Genomic DNA, 15,296 nt, shown 5'->3' on the forward strand with positions numbered 1-15,296 from the left:
AATCATACAGTATGTCATATTTTTCCTAACACTTTATGTGTTTTGAAAAAATAATGATCGACCATAATAATAAACAGTGAGCATTTTTCTGTAAGAAGGCTATAACAAACATTTCAGAGGTTTTCTATCTTAAAAATTATAGTAATAAATGCATAGTTTATTATTATAATGGGACAATGTAATATGACAAGATGATATATGTCAATAAAATGTAAAAATGATCTCTACCTAAAAACTGCTAGAACTGATTCATGAATTCAGCAAAGTTGCAGGATATAAAAATGATCTCTACCTTATACAGACATTTGATCATAAAACACATTACAATGGGAAACATTGGGGCACCTGGGTGGCTCTGTTGGTTGGGCATCTGACTCTTGATTTCAGCTCTGGTCATGATCTCACGGTTCAGGAGATCCAGCTCTGAGCTGACAGTGCAGAACCTGCTTAGGATCCTCTCTCTCACTCTCTCTCTGCCCCTCCTCCACTAGTTCTCTCTCTCTCTCTCTCAAAATAAATAAACATTTTTTTAAAAAGAATGTAGATCTAATTTTTAAAAAGAGCCCAGGGTGCCTAGGTGGCTCAGTCGATTGAGTATCCAACTCTTGATTTTGGCTCAGGACATGATCTCATGGTTCGTGAGATCAAGCCCTTCATCAGGCTCTATGCTGACAACATGGAGCCTGCTTGGGATTCTCTCTCTCTCCCTCTCTTCTCTCTCTCTCTGCCTCTCCCCCTACACATGCTCTCTCTCTCTCTCTCTCAAAATGAAAAAGCATTAAAAAAGTCTAAAACAATAAAATAAAGTAAAAAGCAGAACGTTAATTCAAAGCAAATGCCAAAGAGAAATTATTTTTAAGATGGAATGATAATATCATGAATGTTTACTATTTAAAAGTCCTCTTTAAAATGAAATTTTAGAACACCTAACGTATTAACTGCCTTTGAGCTTTGTTTTTATGATAAATATTTCAGAAGTGGAAATGCTTATTTCATTTTGCATTGAGGCTGGTTGAATTAAGTGTGTGTCCAAACATATCTTCAAGGCGGGTATTAGGGTACACATTGCTTCATACAACTTTCCTTTTTTTTAATGATGAAATATTTTGCTTTACAAAGAACTAGAGCCTATGGCAAATATTCAAACACTGGGAAATGTCAGCTAACACAGTTGGGCAGTGTTCAAGTTACATGTCGAAACTGCCACTTTAGGGACTTATTTTGCTTCCAAAATGTATTCTTTCTTGGAACACCACTCGTAGAAGTGGAAGAAGGCATACTCATACTATGCATACAAACTTATAAATATTCATTCTAAACACGCTTCCACACATTTGCAAGAGTGGCTCACCACTGGCCGCAGACAGGGTCACAAACACACACTTGTAGCTCGGCGACAGCTTATAACTCCAGTCCTCTCCTGCATGCTCCTGTCCCAGCTCCCAGAAATGTCAACGTTGACCTTTGACTCCACATTCCAGCATTTCCTGCTCTAGCTTTCGACAGGTCAGTGAGTTCCTTCAGACCAGAAACAACTCAAGTTTGAACGTTAAGCCTTGTTCGTAACAGGAGACTGATCCTAGCTCTTCCTGCCGCTGGAGGTTGGTGTCACCCAAGCCAAGAGAGGAGGAGTTTGGAGGGCAGAGTGGCCAGCTGTGTGAGTAAGGTGGGGGCTGGGAGAAGCTGTGGATTCACAGAGAGAAGGTCAACGGCACTACCCCCCTGAGAACAGTCTGCCCTGGCCGCTGTGCTTCTCCACGGATTGCCATGGGCTGGAGCGTCACTGGGCTCCACGGGGTCTGGAACCCCAAATCTTGCAGAGCCTCAGGGCCTTTGCAGTGCTGTTCCCTCCCCCTGGAGTGTCTTTCCCAACCCTCTCGGCCATCAGGTCTCTCCTCACATGTCATCTCCCAACCACCCTCTCCGGCCACTCCCTCTTAATTCCTCCACAGCACCCATTTACTTGTTTAGTATCTGCCCCCCCTCCCGAACCCCCAAAACGGCAGCCCCGCAGGAGCAATGCTGTCTCCTGGCCTATTTCCTGCTGAATCCCAGCGCCTAAAACCGCGTCTGGTACAGAGTAGGTGTTCCAGGAATGCTTACTGAAAGAATGAACTGAGCGGATGGAGGCCAGAGGTACAGATGGAATTTTGAAGACACCTCTCTTGGCTTCCATTTTCTCACTTGTCAAAGCGGGGAGTGAGGGGCGCCTGGGTGGCTCAGTCGGTTAAGCGTCCGACTTCGGCTCAGGTCACGACCTCGCGGTCCGCGGGTTCGAGCCCCGCGTCGGGCTCTGGGCTGATGGCTCAGAGCCTGGAGCCTGCTTCCGATTCTGTGTCTCCCTCTCTCTCTGCCCCTCCCCCATTCATGCTCTGTCTCTGTCTCAAAAATAAATAAAAACATGAAAAAAATTGTTTAAAAAAAAAAAAAGCGGGGAGTGAGAACTCCCACCAAACCCTTGCAACAAGGCGTTGTTGGGTCCGGGCCGTGAATCCTTAGTGGGCCAAGCATATCCTGAGCACTGTCCGTCCGGATGCAATACCACGAATAGCCAGTGGGTGGCAGCAAGTCACCACAGTTTAACTGGACAAAGCCTTGGTCCCTCCCAAGGCACGAAACACCTGAGATTTAATCCCCCAGCTGCCCAGCTTGGTTTTTTTTGTTTTTGTTTTTGTTTTTGTTTTTTCCCACCATCTGGGACACATGACTTTCTTCAACATAGCGTGCACGCCCCTGCTGCCCCGACATTGACCCTGCATGTGAATTCTAACCCCAGCTCTGCCGCTCATCGCTAGGTGCCCAGGTCCGTTCGCTTCTCCGAAGTGGGGGGGGGTCATCGCGAAGGAGTCTCCAGCACATGTGTCTGTGGAAGGACAGTATGTGGGGTGGCGAGAGGGCTTGGAGGACTGCAGGGGCTTTGGGGGTAGCCAGCCATAAGTGGAGCCTGGACCGCAGAGCCCTCCGCTGTGCCCCTGCACCCAGGCAGCCGAATGTGGATGAAGACAAAACACACCGAATGCCCGGCCTCGCTCCGGGTTGCCCCCCACAAACCTCGGTGGGCAAGGCAATCGCGCCCCATGTCACTGGCCCACTCTCGCCCTCTTGTGACTTCCCCATGTCTGCCCCTCTCCTCCAAACACCTGCCCCCTCCCTCTCAGCCTGGATCTTGGATCTTGTTTTTCACCGAGAAGACAGAACCAATCAGAAGAGAACCCCACTCTCTCCCGAGGACCCTCAGGGCGCCGCTGTGTGCCCTGCCTTCTGTTAGCTGGGATGAGTCGTCCGAGCTCCCACCCGGGGCACTGGAGGCTCACCGTCCCCTCCCCCTCCCCCCCCCCCCCCAGGTCCGGCGTTGGTAACCGTCTCCTCTCTTCTGCATCTTAGTTATTTTCCCCGCCAGCCAGCACAGCATCCTCCCGAGCCTACAAACAAGCTGTAATATCGCTCATCCTCAGCCTCCTGACGGGACCTGCCCTTCTCCCGGCCACCCTCCCATAGTCCGCAGCCCGAGTACCACACAAGTCCCTGGAAGCCGTGCCCTCGCCCACCCTCTCACCCATCCTCTCTGGACCTCACCTCCGCCACCTTCCTATTCTCTCGCACCGAAAGCTTCTGGTAAAGACCACAGGTGGCCTCCCCGTCCCCGTCCCCCTCCCCCACCGCTGGGCAGTATTTGACAGGCGTTCCCTCTTTGAAATGTGCCTTGTGTGCCCGGTGCCCCCCGCCACCCACCTGTGTATGCCCTGTCCTGAGGCCTGGCCCTGGAACCAGATACTCGTGTGTGACTCCATCTGGAGGCTGGACAGACCTCTCCAACTTGACTTGTCAAAGCTGAGCTCTCGATTTGAACCCCTCCTGACCTGCTGCTCCTCCCCAGGGTCCCTGTTCCCCTACCAGCAACTCTGGCCCAGAGCCCGGGAGTCGTCCTTGACTCCTCTCCTTGCCCCGGGTACCCCAGCTGGCCCCTCAGCAAATTCTCTTGCCAGGACCTTTCCACCCTGCCCTGGACTGGCCACGATTCACTACCAAACGCCGCCGTGAGCACCCATCATTTCCCCAAGCTGGCAAGAACCTCCTCCCTTTCTCTCTGCACTCCCACCGCGCGCACCTGCTCAACCCCTCCAGGGCCTGCCCTCCAGCTCGGAACAAAGTCAAAGCCCTGCCTTACCTTGAGGCCTGATCAATCAACGCTGGGCCCTCCTCTTCCTCCTCTCCCGGCACCTGCCCTCACTCACTCTGCCCACTCACATTCATCCCCTTGCCTTTTTTCTTTTTTCTTTTTTGAACAGTCTCCATCCCCGGCCTGGAACTTGCAGGTTGCCATGCCCGGGACTCTTGTGACCCAGCAACCCCACGGGCCCTCGCTCGCTGCCCTTGGGTCTTCGCTCCCACGCCACCCCTCAGGCCGGCCTCCCCCGCGTCCTCCCACCTAAAATAGCACATCTTCCTTCATTCACCATCCTCTGGCTCTGCTTTATTTTTCCTCACAGCATTTCTGGAGTTTGTGATGTATTTCTATGTCTGTGCATGCTGCCTCTTTTCCCAACGGGAAGGTTCGCTCCGTGAGCGTGGGGTCTTGTCCGTCTTTTCGTTGTGTGTTACCTGTGCCTGGAACAGCGCCAGGCACACACTCGGCCCTCAGATTTCTGCTGAGTGGATGGATAGATGGGTGGATGGATAACCACAATCACAGCATCAGAGGGCAAAACGGAAAACACACCAACGTGTCTTGCATCTGAATAAAACTTTATGTTTTCCCTAAAGCCCACTCATGTCTCTGCCTCCAGACACCTCTGAGGGGGTTGGCGTGGATGTTTCCACCCCCAATTCTCAGGCACCGGGAGATGAATTGGGGACAGGCTGTCTGAAGGCCGTCTGAGCCCTCTGGCTTTCTAGGGCGGCGTCTGGGGCCCATCCCTTCCCATGTATCTGGGGGACAATTCTCTTTAGTCCAGGGATGCTGGGAGATCCCGCTGGTGTTGGCCGAGGGGGGCTGACTCCGGCGGACGGGGAGGACCATTGCAGAGGCTGGGGATCGGAGAACGTCTCATCAGCAGAAGCTTAAAAGGGACACAAGACACAGGAGGTGGGTGGCTTTGGCCTCTGGGCCTTCACTTGCTGACGGAATGTGGCCAGTCATCCTGACCTGTCCCCACCCTCACCTCTGCCAACCTCCTCCCCTGTAACACTCATTTCCTTTTTGAGCTCAGAACTCCCCCAAATGCTGTTTTTAAGGTTTTAGCGTGCTCAGAGGACACGCAGTAGTATACCTTGTCCATCCAACCTTGCAGCCTGGGGGTTTCTGAGGCTGAGGCCAGGCCCGAGGCACTCACTTGGCCCATTAGCCGTGTGGCCAGATGCTATGTGGCTCCCTGAGGATGCCCAGACCATGGGGCTGGCCCGGGACCAAGGGCAGCCAGAGGCGGGGCCCTGGGTGTGAACGGACCTTGCTTGAGGATTTGCACTATATGACTTCTTCCTCTCAACAACCCTGGGTGGGGGGGATACTAATATTATCTTCTCTTCACAGATAGGGAAACCGAGGCACTGCCAGCACCGTTCCTCTGTGGCGGAGCCTGGCTTCCTCCCAGGCCCGTCTGAGCACTCCAAAGTCAGTGCTCTCACCACTAGACTGGGTGCCCGTAGCTCATGCAGACCTTCCTGGAACCACACAGGGCTCACTAACTGAATGAAAGGAAGGGGGAAAGATCTCAAGGTGCCGGTCAGTGCAGGCTGCCTCCCAGCCTAGGACATAGCCTTCGGGGCCACTTGTTGTAAAGGCGCAAGGTTCTCAGCCCCCTGTCCCCAGGACCAGGGTCTGGGGGGGGGGTGGGGAGGGGGTCAGGGGCGGGGTGGGGGGGGAGTGGCTGCCAGAGGAGCCGGCCTAGACATCAGGTCCACTTTGGGAGATAAACAATTTTGAACCTTGAAAGTTGCCTCGTCACTTTCAGAAGCACCCAAACCTCTCGCCCACCCCTGTGGCGGCCCCCCACGCCCACCCCACGTGTCCCCGCGTGGACATACCACGGTGTCTGGAGCATCTCCACCACCACCTCCCAGCCTAAGGTGCCGACCCCAGCAGGCTCCTGTGGGAAGATTGCACCAGTAAAGGAAGGTTCTAGAGTCCGCTCTGCACCTCAGGGGGTGAGCCTTAGGGTGGGCAGAGAGGGGACCCTGGGGCAGAGGCTGTGAGGGACCCGGAAGCTGCTAGGGGAGGAAACCAGGGAGCCGTCGCAAACGGAGCAGAGTGGGGCCTTGACCACGGGACTGAGGGTCAGCTGGGGCCCTAGGGCTGCCTGATCTTGCCCTCAAAGGCGTGTGCACGTCAGAGCTGTTGGAGCCACCCAGGTGGGGAGAGGCTGTGACAGGGTCAAAGCCAAAGGCAGAGGCCAGTGTCAAAGAGCAGTCAGACCATTTGAGCTTTGCTGGGGCCAGCGGCGGGGAGTAGGGTATTTCCTGGGCCTAGGGCCCCAGAGCTTAGCCACAAGCTCGCCTCGCCAAGCTCAGACCCTGCGGAGATCCCCTCGGTGGCCTGTCCCTTCTTTCTCCTTCCAGACACCTGAGCTCGGGTTCCATGGCGTAGTAGGTGGAGGCAGGCGGGAAGCCGTTGAAGGTGGAGCTCATAGAGGACGTATAAGCGCCCATGGAGGGGAAGACAAGCCAGTCACCCACATCCAGCTCCGGCAGCTGTACCTCCTCTCGGAAGAGCTTGTCAAAGGCATCACATGTGGGACCGTACAGGGTGCAGGGGAAGAGGGGTGGGTCCGAGCAGAGCTCCTGCAGGGAGCAAAGGGCAGGGACTCAGAGAACCACCTGGTTCCCCCAGCCCGCTCCCCGGGCTGTCAGGGCATGCGCCCAGGGCCCGAGCAGTAAGGCACCAGCAAGGACCCTACCGGCCACCCATAAAGACCAGCCCCGCCTTCACGGAGTTCGTATTCTAGCAACACATTCCAACTCTGCCAGTTCACAGATGCAGGCACGGATGGGACTTGGCTTTCCCCTACAAAATGAGAGGGTTTTATTCAATAATCACTCGTGGGGATCACCTGGGGAGTTTTAACCAAGGACCGATGCCAGGGTCTCGACCCATCTGGAATTCTGATTTCAGTGGTCTAGGGCATCGCCCGGGCACTGGGGTGTTTCAAAGCTCTCCAGGTGATCTAGTGTGGATCAGAGTGTGAGACTCTCCCCTTCCTAAGCCTCCTGCACCGGCCGCACTCAAGGATTCTGGAAACACAAGTGCGTGCATGCAGGGACGTACGTGGAAACACGCATCGCCAAACAGACACGCACGCGCACCGATGCAGACTCACGGACCTGCTCCCACCCACCCGCACAAGCGCAGATCAGCAGGCCCACACAAAGAAACGCACACATACGGAATCACACGTGCAGATACACGTAGGCACCCTGGTGTGTGTCCTTGTGCAAGCACGTGGAATGACCACCTGCAAACCACAGAGGGTCTGAGGTCCTTTACCTCCCCACCTGGCTGCAAGCACCCCTGCCTCTCAGGACTGGGGGCCGGACTTAGGGGCCTTAGAGTCCAGGAGTGCCAAAGCCACACCCTTACCTTCACCACAATGGGCATCCTGGGGACAGGCTCCCTGAGGCAGAGGCGGAAGATGCCGTAGTGGCCATCGTTCAGATAGTACAGCAGTTTCCGGCGGCCTCCTGGGAGTGGGAAGAGGGCAGGACGGTGATGTGCTTGGCCAGTCTCCCCGCTGACCCTCAACCCCTGAGCGCAGCGCCCTTGGGAGGGGCCCAGACCCGCTTCCCCGTGCTGGTAACACCTGTTCTCTGTCTCAGGGGTCTTCTGGAGCCCAAGCAAGGTGGGGGCCTGTCTTCTGGGCTCCCGCCGCCCCCTCTGCCCAGCCAGCTCACCCGCCTCCCCCATTCCGTCCCTCGACAACCACACCAGAGGCTCTCCCCCTGACTTCTGCTTGCTCCTCCTGCCCCACGCACCCTGGTCCTTCCCCCGTGGCCCTGCGAGCCATGCCCGGTCTCCTATTTCTAGGGAACCGTGACTAAAGACTTTCTTCCTCCGGGACAGTTATCTCCATGCCTGCGTGTCTTCTGTTACCTGATGAAAACAAACCTCAGATACGCTTGAAAACAGTGTCTGAGTCTGACAGTCACAGACTGGAGCCCGACTCTCACCTCCCTCCGCCTAAATACTCTGCCTCCGTTGATGTTGCTGAAGCAAGCACGGGTAGTGGCTTTCTCGTAGCCCCATCACACTCCTGGTGCGTATTGAGCTGGGGTCACCCGGGCCCGCCAGATCTGTCAGCCGTGACCCACTACTGAGCCAGTTTCTTCACAGCCACTTAGTCTGGCCGCAGAGTATTGCTTCCTTGAATCTAAACTCGGGATTGTATACTGACCTCTGTTTTTTTTTTTTTTTTTAATTTGTAATTTATTTATTTATTTTGAGATAGCAGGTGGGGGAGGGCCAGAGAGAGAGAGAGAGAGAGAGAATCCCAAGCAGGCTCCGCCCTGTCAGCGCAGAGCCTGCTTGGGACTCTCTCTTCCCCTCTCTTTCTGCCCTCCCCCCACTTGCTCTCCCTCCCTCTCTCTCTCTCTCTCTCTCTCAGAAATAAATAAATAAACGAGAATTTGTCTTTACTCGGTATGTTTTTCGTTGCAGGAGTCTGCACCTGCTAGAAGGCTCTTGCTCGAAGAATTTCAGAGGCACAGCAGCACAGGGGTGTCTGTGACCTCACGAGCTGTAGCCCGTGACTTTGCCTCCGTAAACACAATACGCATTCACTGACCGCTCAGGAAGAGTAGAGACTTCGCCTTGGTTCTCTACCTCCCAGTCTATTTGAGAACAGCACGATAGTGATGTTAACAGGTTCATTTCTACTCCCATTAGGCACCAGGGGTGCAGCCCAGACCCCCTGTCCGTCCTCTTCCCCCCAGGGCCTGGGAACATCTGGACAGTGCCCTCCCCACCCAGTGCTGGCCCACACACCAGACTCCAGCACAGCCTTCTTGGCAATGATGTTGATGGCAGCCATGCAGACAGACGCCGCATAGAAGCGTCCAGGCTCCGCGATGATCTCAACACCACTCCCCTCGGGGAAGTCCTGGGCCAGGGCGGCATTGATCACTCTCGCCATCTACAGGGACAGAGAGACCCTAATGTGACCAGTCCCTATGTGGGGGCTTTACCTGCATCATCCCCCTCCATTCCCATAACAGCACTGTGGAAAGTGTTATCGTCCCCACTTGACCAGCAAGGAAACAGAAACGGAGGCCCAGAGAGGGGAAGGGACTTGTCCAAGGACACACAGCAAGTCTAGCGCTCTGAGATGTCTGAATTTGGAACCACGGCAATCAAGACAAACCCCAGCCACATGCATGCACGTGACTCAGTTCCAAGAAATCGCCCTACACACAAACACACACACCCACTGTCCCCTCGACCCAGCCCAGGTTCCCTCTCGTCCTCCTCTCTGACCTCCTCAAACTGAGGCTCACAGCCTTCCCCTCCGGGGAAGCCCCCTCCGATGTCCAGGAGGCTCATGTCATGCCCGAACGCTCGGCCCATCTCAAATACACGCCGGCAGTCAGCGATGGCCTGCCTGAAGTTGTGCGGTGTTTGGCAGTTCGAGCCCACGTGGAAGCTGGACACGTGTCAAATGACACGTGGGGAACCACACATGGAAACACAAGGGTCAGTAAGAAGAGGGACGTTCAGAAACACCAACGGGGGTAAGATGTGGAGACCGGCACGCATCTACACACAGTAAGACACGTGTGACTACACCGGCCCACAGAAACGTGCAACCTGGGACATACACGTGCGTGTCCCCAGGGACACATGCATTGCACGCGACAGGCCCGGAGTCGGGGAGCTCGAGGTTGTGCGGCAGTCACTTCTCTCAGCTGCCGCCTCCCAGCGCCCCCGCTGCGGGGCTCCCCTTCTGTGAACAGAACCCCAAATCGCAGGGCGGGCTGGGGGACCAATCAGGGCCAGGTAGGGTGAGGCGAGCGAGGCCCTCTCCTCAGGTGCAAAATTTAAGGCAGTGCCTGAACACTAAGCCATCAAGATAAATAACATTGAATGCGATCTTTTTTTCAATTTCTCTTCAATTTTTTTTAACGGTCATTCATTTTTGAGAGAGAGACGGAGACAGAGCGTGAGCAGGGGAGGGGCAGAGAGAGAGGGAGACACAGAAATCGAAGCAGGCTCCAGGCTCTGAGCCGTCAGCACAGCGCCCCGCGCGGGGCTCGAACTCCAGACCTGTGAGATCATGACCCGAGCCAAGGTTGGACACTTGACCGACTGATCAAAGCAAGACTGATGCAAACACATGCACAACGAATGAAATACAGAAGTTTTAAGTTTAAATTTTGATACTTTCCTCATCGTGGATTTTTTGCATTAATTTTGATGTTTAAAAAAAATATATTGTATTAAAGGTGTTTTGACGCCCCCTTAAATTTTGCACCCAAGGCAAGTGCCTTGGAGATTTAGAGTGTGCTTCCCAGGCAGGGAAAACCAGTGCTTTCACCTGGTTCCGACCACAGCCAAGCCCAGGTCCCTGGCAGACTTGAGCAGACGTTCACATGCTTCCAGGCTTGCCCCGAACTTGGCGCTCAGGGGAAAGATGCTCTCGCTGTCGTCGGTCAACAGCCGGAGGACCAGCCTGGGAGAGGGTTGTGAGAGATGCCAAGGGTTCTTACACACACGAGTCCCGAGGCCTGGATGGTTTATCATCCCGCCCCCGCCCCCCAATCTCTCTCCACGTTCCCACCCGCCCCTGCCTAGTTCCTCTGGACTGTCCAGCCACAAAATGCCAAGGAGCTAAAACACTCACCACTTACAGACTTTTGCTCAGGTAAGAAGAAGCAGGAAAGCAATAAAATTATAAATACACCTTCTGTGGGTCTCCATGCTACAGGATCAGAGACGTTAGATAACTTTCCCAAGACCACACGGCATGTGCAAATGAAGCTGAGACGTGAGCCCAGGTCTCCCTGACTCTGATGTGAGTGCTTTTTTCATTAAGGTCCTAATGCCTAATGCCTAAAGACCTCCTAATGCCAGGCTTTGCCCAGTGTCTACGCAGACATAAGCAGTGCTTTTTTTTTTTTTTTTTTTTTTTTTGTGGCACCAGTGTGCACCAGGGAAGGCATTGGGCCCACTGACTCAAATTCTTAGACTTTGCTGCTTGAGTCTCTCTCCCAAGTCACCCCATGGGACCACCTTCATCTGGTTGCGGAGGAGGCCCAACTCCCCTGGCAGGGGCCCCAGGCCAGCTGGTCCTTGCTCCGCCTGTCTCCGCCTGCTTGCACCCCCCCCCCCCCCTGCTGGTCTCACCTGGCCCCAGGGTAGTGCTGGGCCACCTTGGTCAGCTCCTCCTCGCTGTCGAAGGTCAGGAGCTGCACCCCGTGGCGGGCAGCATACTGGATGTGGGAGACAGGCTTGCAGGGGTTGGCGTAGATGATGCGTGAGGGGGCCACGCCCAGGCCCAGCACTTGATCCAGCTCCACCTGGCAAGGGTGACTGAGCCAGGAGCTGGCTCGCCGCCCCTCCCCCCGCAAGGGGCTGCCCTTGACTGAACCCGTCCTCTGCACCCGGCACCGCGCTGGGCACATATGTGCTATTGAGGCTCCTAGACGACTCCGAGCAAAGCGCACTTGGTCCCAGTTTAAAGAGGAAGAACCTGGGGTTCAGGTGACATGGTTGTGCCTGTGAACCCACAGCCTGTGGTCCCTCCACTCACTGGTTGCCTGCCGGGTCGCATGGCCCAGTGGAAGGCCGACCACCCGTGGTTCATTCATTGATTCCCTCAAAGACAGGTGTCAGCCAGGGTTCTAGGTGCCGCAGTCCCCAGCCCCAGCTCCCTAGCGGCTGGCCTTTCCCCCAGGAAGTGTCAGGCCTGTGACGGCAGCAGGGGACACAGGCTTACCTGGCTGGCACAGTCGAAGCCGGTGCCCAGGGTGTCCAGAACACGCAGCACCCACACACTGCTGTTGCACTTTGCTGCGTAGAAGGGCGAGACCCGCGGCAGGGCCTGGCAGAAGGCCCGGTGACGGCTGGCCAGCACACCCAGGTCGGCTACCATGAAGGGGTCTCGGTGGTCCTGGCAGGGCAGGGAAGGAGGGCAGGGAGGCTGGGTAGCGGGCACTCACTTCACTTTCACGACGACTCTACGTGGTACGTACTATGTGGCGCCACCATTTTAGAGAGGGGGAAACGGGCTCGGAAACACAAAGTCACTGGTTCAAGGTCATGCAGCAAGTACAAACAGGATTTGACCCCAGGTCTTTTTTTTTTTTTTTAAGTTTATTTATTTATTTTGAGAGAGAGAGAGAGAGAGAATGAGTGGGGGAGGAACAGAGAGAGAGGGAGAGAGAATCCCAATCAGGCTCCGCACTGTCGGCGCAGAGCCCGACACAGGGCTCGATCTCATGAACTGAGAGATCTTGACCCGAGCCGAAGCTAAGAGTTGGACGCTTCACCGACCGAACCACCCAGGCGACCCCTGACTCCAGATCTTCTAACTCTTTAAACAGGGAGACAAGGGGCTCCTGGGTGGCTCAGTCAGTGAAGTGTCCGACTTCGGCTCAGGTCATGGTCTCACCGTCCGTGAGTTCGAGCCCCGCGTCGGGCTCTGTGCTGACGGCTCAGAGCCTGGAGCCTGCTTCCGATTCTGAGTCTCTGTCTCTCTGCCTGCCCCTCCCCTGCTCATGTTCTGTCTCTCTCTCTCTCTCTCTCTCCCCCAAAAATAAATAAACATTAAAAAAAAATTAAACGGGAGACATGAGGGCAATAGTCTTTGTAGATCAAAGTGAGGACGAAACGGCTCCAACCCTCAATTAAGGAGCCTGGCCCTGGATAAAATTCCACGTGATGATGGGAGGTGCAAGAAGGGGACAGAGAAAACTATTTCCTGACTGACCCCCAGCAGAGCTGAGGCTTGGAGTAAGTCCTAGTAAACTGACCTATAAAACCACGAAATCGAAAGTCTTATTTCTTGTCCACCACAGTAGGGACTGAGACTCCCCTTCTCTGCTCCTCACTCTCTTCCACCCCTCCCTCCCCCTCTCTCCCCCTCCTTCCCCTTCCCTCCCTGTCCCTCCCTCTCCCTCCTTCTCCCTCCTACTGAATCTGATAGCTCCTGGATCTTCTTCAGGGCCACCTGCCAGGCAGATTCCCCAGGCTCCAGTGCGATGAGCTCCTTTGGCCACACGCTTCCAGGGGGTCCTTGACTCTCCTTTGGGTTCCCAAGGGGGGTGCTGGTGCCCGACCCTTCAACAGATCCCTCCATCAGGCACAGTTCCGGAGTCCTGGAAAGATTTTGCTCTAAGAACCTGGCCTCCTTCCTTCTCCCAGCTCCCTGCAAGTCCCAGGGGCCAGTGTTCCCAAGCCAGCCAGTCCTCGGCCCTCCTTTTTTCCACAAAGACCCCCATGGCGCCCTGGTAAATTTTCCCATCTGTAGCACAGGCCACTGGCCTGGGCTTTTCAGAGACAAAGGGAGCCCAAGCAAGAGGCACACACCATGTGTATGGAATAGAGGGCTGGCGTCCTCTCCCGGGCTGCTTCACACACATGTCCCCATTCACAGGTGAGAAAACAGAGGCACAGGAAAGATAAGCGAGGAGTTCAAGATCTTCAGATTATGAGACTCAGAGCTGGGGCCCAAGAGATGATCTCATCCAACAACCCCATTGTACACACAGGGACAAGAGGCTCAGAGAAAGGAGGAGACTCACGCACGGTCACCAAGAAGTCGGTGGCCGAGCTAGGACTGGCACCTTAACTCCCTAGAGCTGCCACTGGATCTGCTGTTGGCCACACATCCCTGAGACTGAAGTGAGGGCAGCCTGCAGCCAGAGTCCTGACTCAGCACTTAGGGCCACACCCACAGTCCCCACTCCACACCCGGACTCACCTGGTTTCCATCTCAACCTGCGTCCTCAGGCACAGCCCAGGGCACTGGGATCTATGGTGTCCTGAGCTTCTGGTAAATCCCTGAAGGAACATCAGAGCTCAGCCCGGAGCTCAGGGGCTGTCCCTCCACACCTCAGCCTCCCTGCCTGCTCAGCCTAAGCCTCCCAAGCCCAGAGAATGAGCCCTCCTAGGTCACCCGCATGGCAGACACATGGGGAGAAGTCAGATTCCTGTTAGAAACGACCATCAGCAAGGATCGGGGTTGAGAGGCCCTGGAAACCCTGTCACCCACCTTCCCTCCTTCACGGATGGAGAATCCTGGGGTCCAAAGTCTCCAGATGACTCAGCAAACCTGGAGGTGAAGCAGGGACACAATCAGGACCTCAGGCTTCAGTTATGAGTCAGTTCCACTGCCTCAGAGCACGGGCTCATCTCTCCTCAGGCTGTGTCTCTGCTCTCTGCCAGAGATTTAAATGCTTCACTGGAAGGTTCTCTGTCTACGTCACCCTCGCTTGGTGTCCAGGCACATCCCATCCCCACCCTCTCCCTACCCTCCCTGTGTGGTCTTCCCAGGTCTCGCCAGGCACCTGCTGACCCACCTGCTGACACCGTTTTGCAGCTGCCCCACCTCTGGGGTGTCAGCTGTGGCCTCCTGTGGGCTTACGCCTACCTCAGTGCTGTGACCCAGAGCCTTCTCTTCCTGTTTCAAGAAGGAGGGCCAGCAGGGAGTCTGCTGCTGCTGCTTCTTGGCCAGCCCTGCCCCACATTCTTCTTGCTTGAGGCCTCCCCGCCTTTCCCTCTCCCATCAAGAGTCAATGCCCCCACCCCCGTCCCATCTCCCTCAGGCCCCGGGGGCTTAAAAATCTAGGCAGGGTCACGGGGTCCCTGGGTGGCTCAGTCGGTTAAGCATCCGACTCCCGATCAGATCATGATCTTAGGGTTCGTGGGTTCGAGCCCCATGTCGGGCTCCGTGCTGACAGCTCAGAGCCTGGAGCCTGATTCGGATTCTGTGTCTCCCTCTCTCTCTGTCCCTCCCTTCCTCACGCTCTGTCTCTCTCTGTCTCTCAAAAATAAATAAACGTTAAAACAAAATCTAGAAGGGGCAACAGGAAGAGCCTGGATTTGAGGAGGGCATGGGGCTAATCCTGTAATTTCTAGAGGCCTCAGGAATCCCACCTGTAAAATGGTGGGTGAGGGGAGAAAGAGCTAGACAAGGCCTTCTGCTGTGTGATTCCAAACAAGATGGCAAAGTCCTTGGTTTTGGAGAGACTCCCACCTACTCCCGCCCCAGACAGGTTCAGGTAGAACCTACTTCTAGCTTAGTTTCTTACATGCTAGTAGACTTTGGGCAGGTGGCTTCCCCCTGGGAACCGATTCCATCATCAGCAAG

The 15,296-nt window shown here is 55.2% G+C and overlaps 1 protein-coding gene across 1 annotated transcript; it reads right to left on the minus strand.

Moving 5' to 3' along the window:
* Positions 1 to 6,477: 6,477 nt before the first annotated feature.
* On the minus strand, positions 6,478 to 13,283 carry LOC132670820 (antizyme inhibitor 2-like). Its single transcript, XM_060621235.2, has 8 exons — positions 13,119 to 13,283; positions 11,922 to 12,095; positions 11,330 to 11,502; positions 10,521 to 10,655; positions 9,464 to 9,629; positions 8,975 to 9,122; positions 7,574 to 7,674; positions 6,478 to 6,777 (listed from the first exon to the last, which is right to left on the minus strand). The coding sequence occupies exons 1-8, from the start codon at positions 13,281 to 13,283 to the stop codon at positions 6,478 to 6,480; spliced, it is 1,362 nt and encodes a 453-aa protein (XP_060477218.2).
* Positions 13,284 to 15,296: the final 2,013 nt, after the last annotated feature.

This window comes from Panthera onca, chromosome C1 (assembly GCF_046562875.1).
Source record: "Panthera onca isolate mPanOnc1 chromosome C1, mPanOnc1 haplotype 2, whole genome shotgun sequence".
Taxonomy (NCBI): Eukaryota; Metazoa; Chordata; class Mammalia; order Carnivora; family Felidae; genus Panthera; species Panthera onca.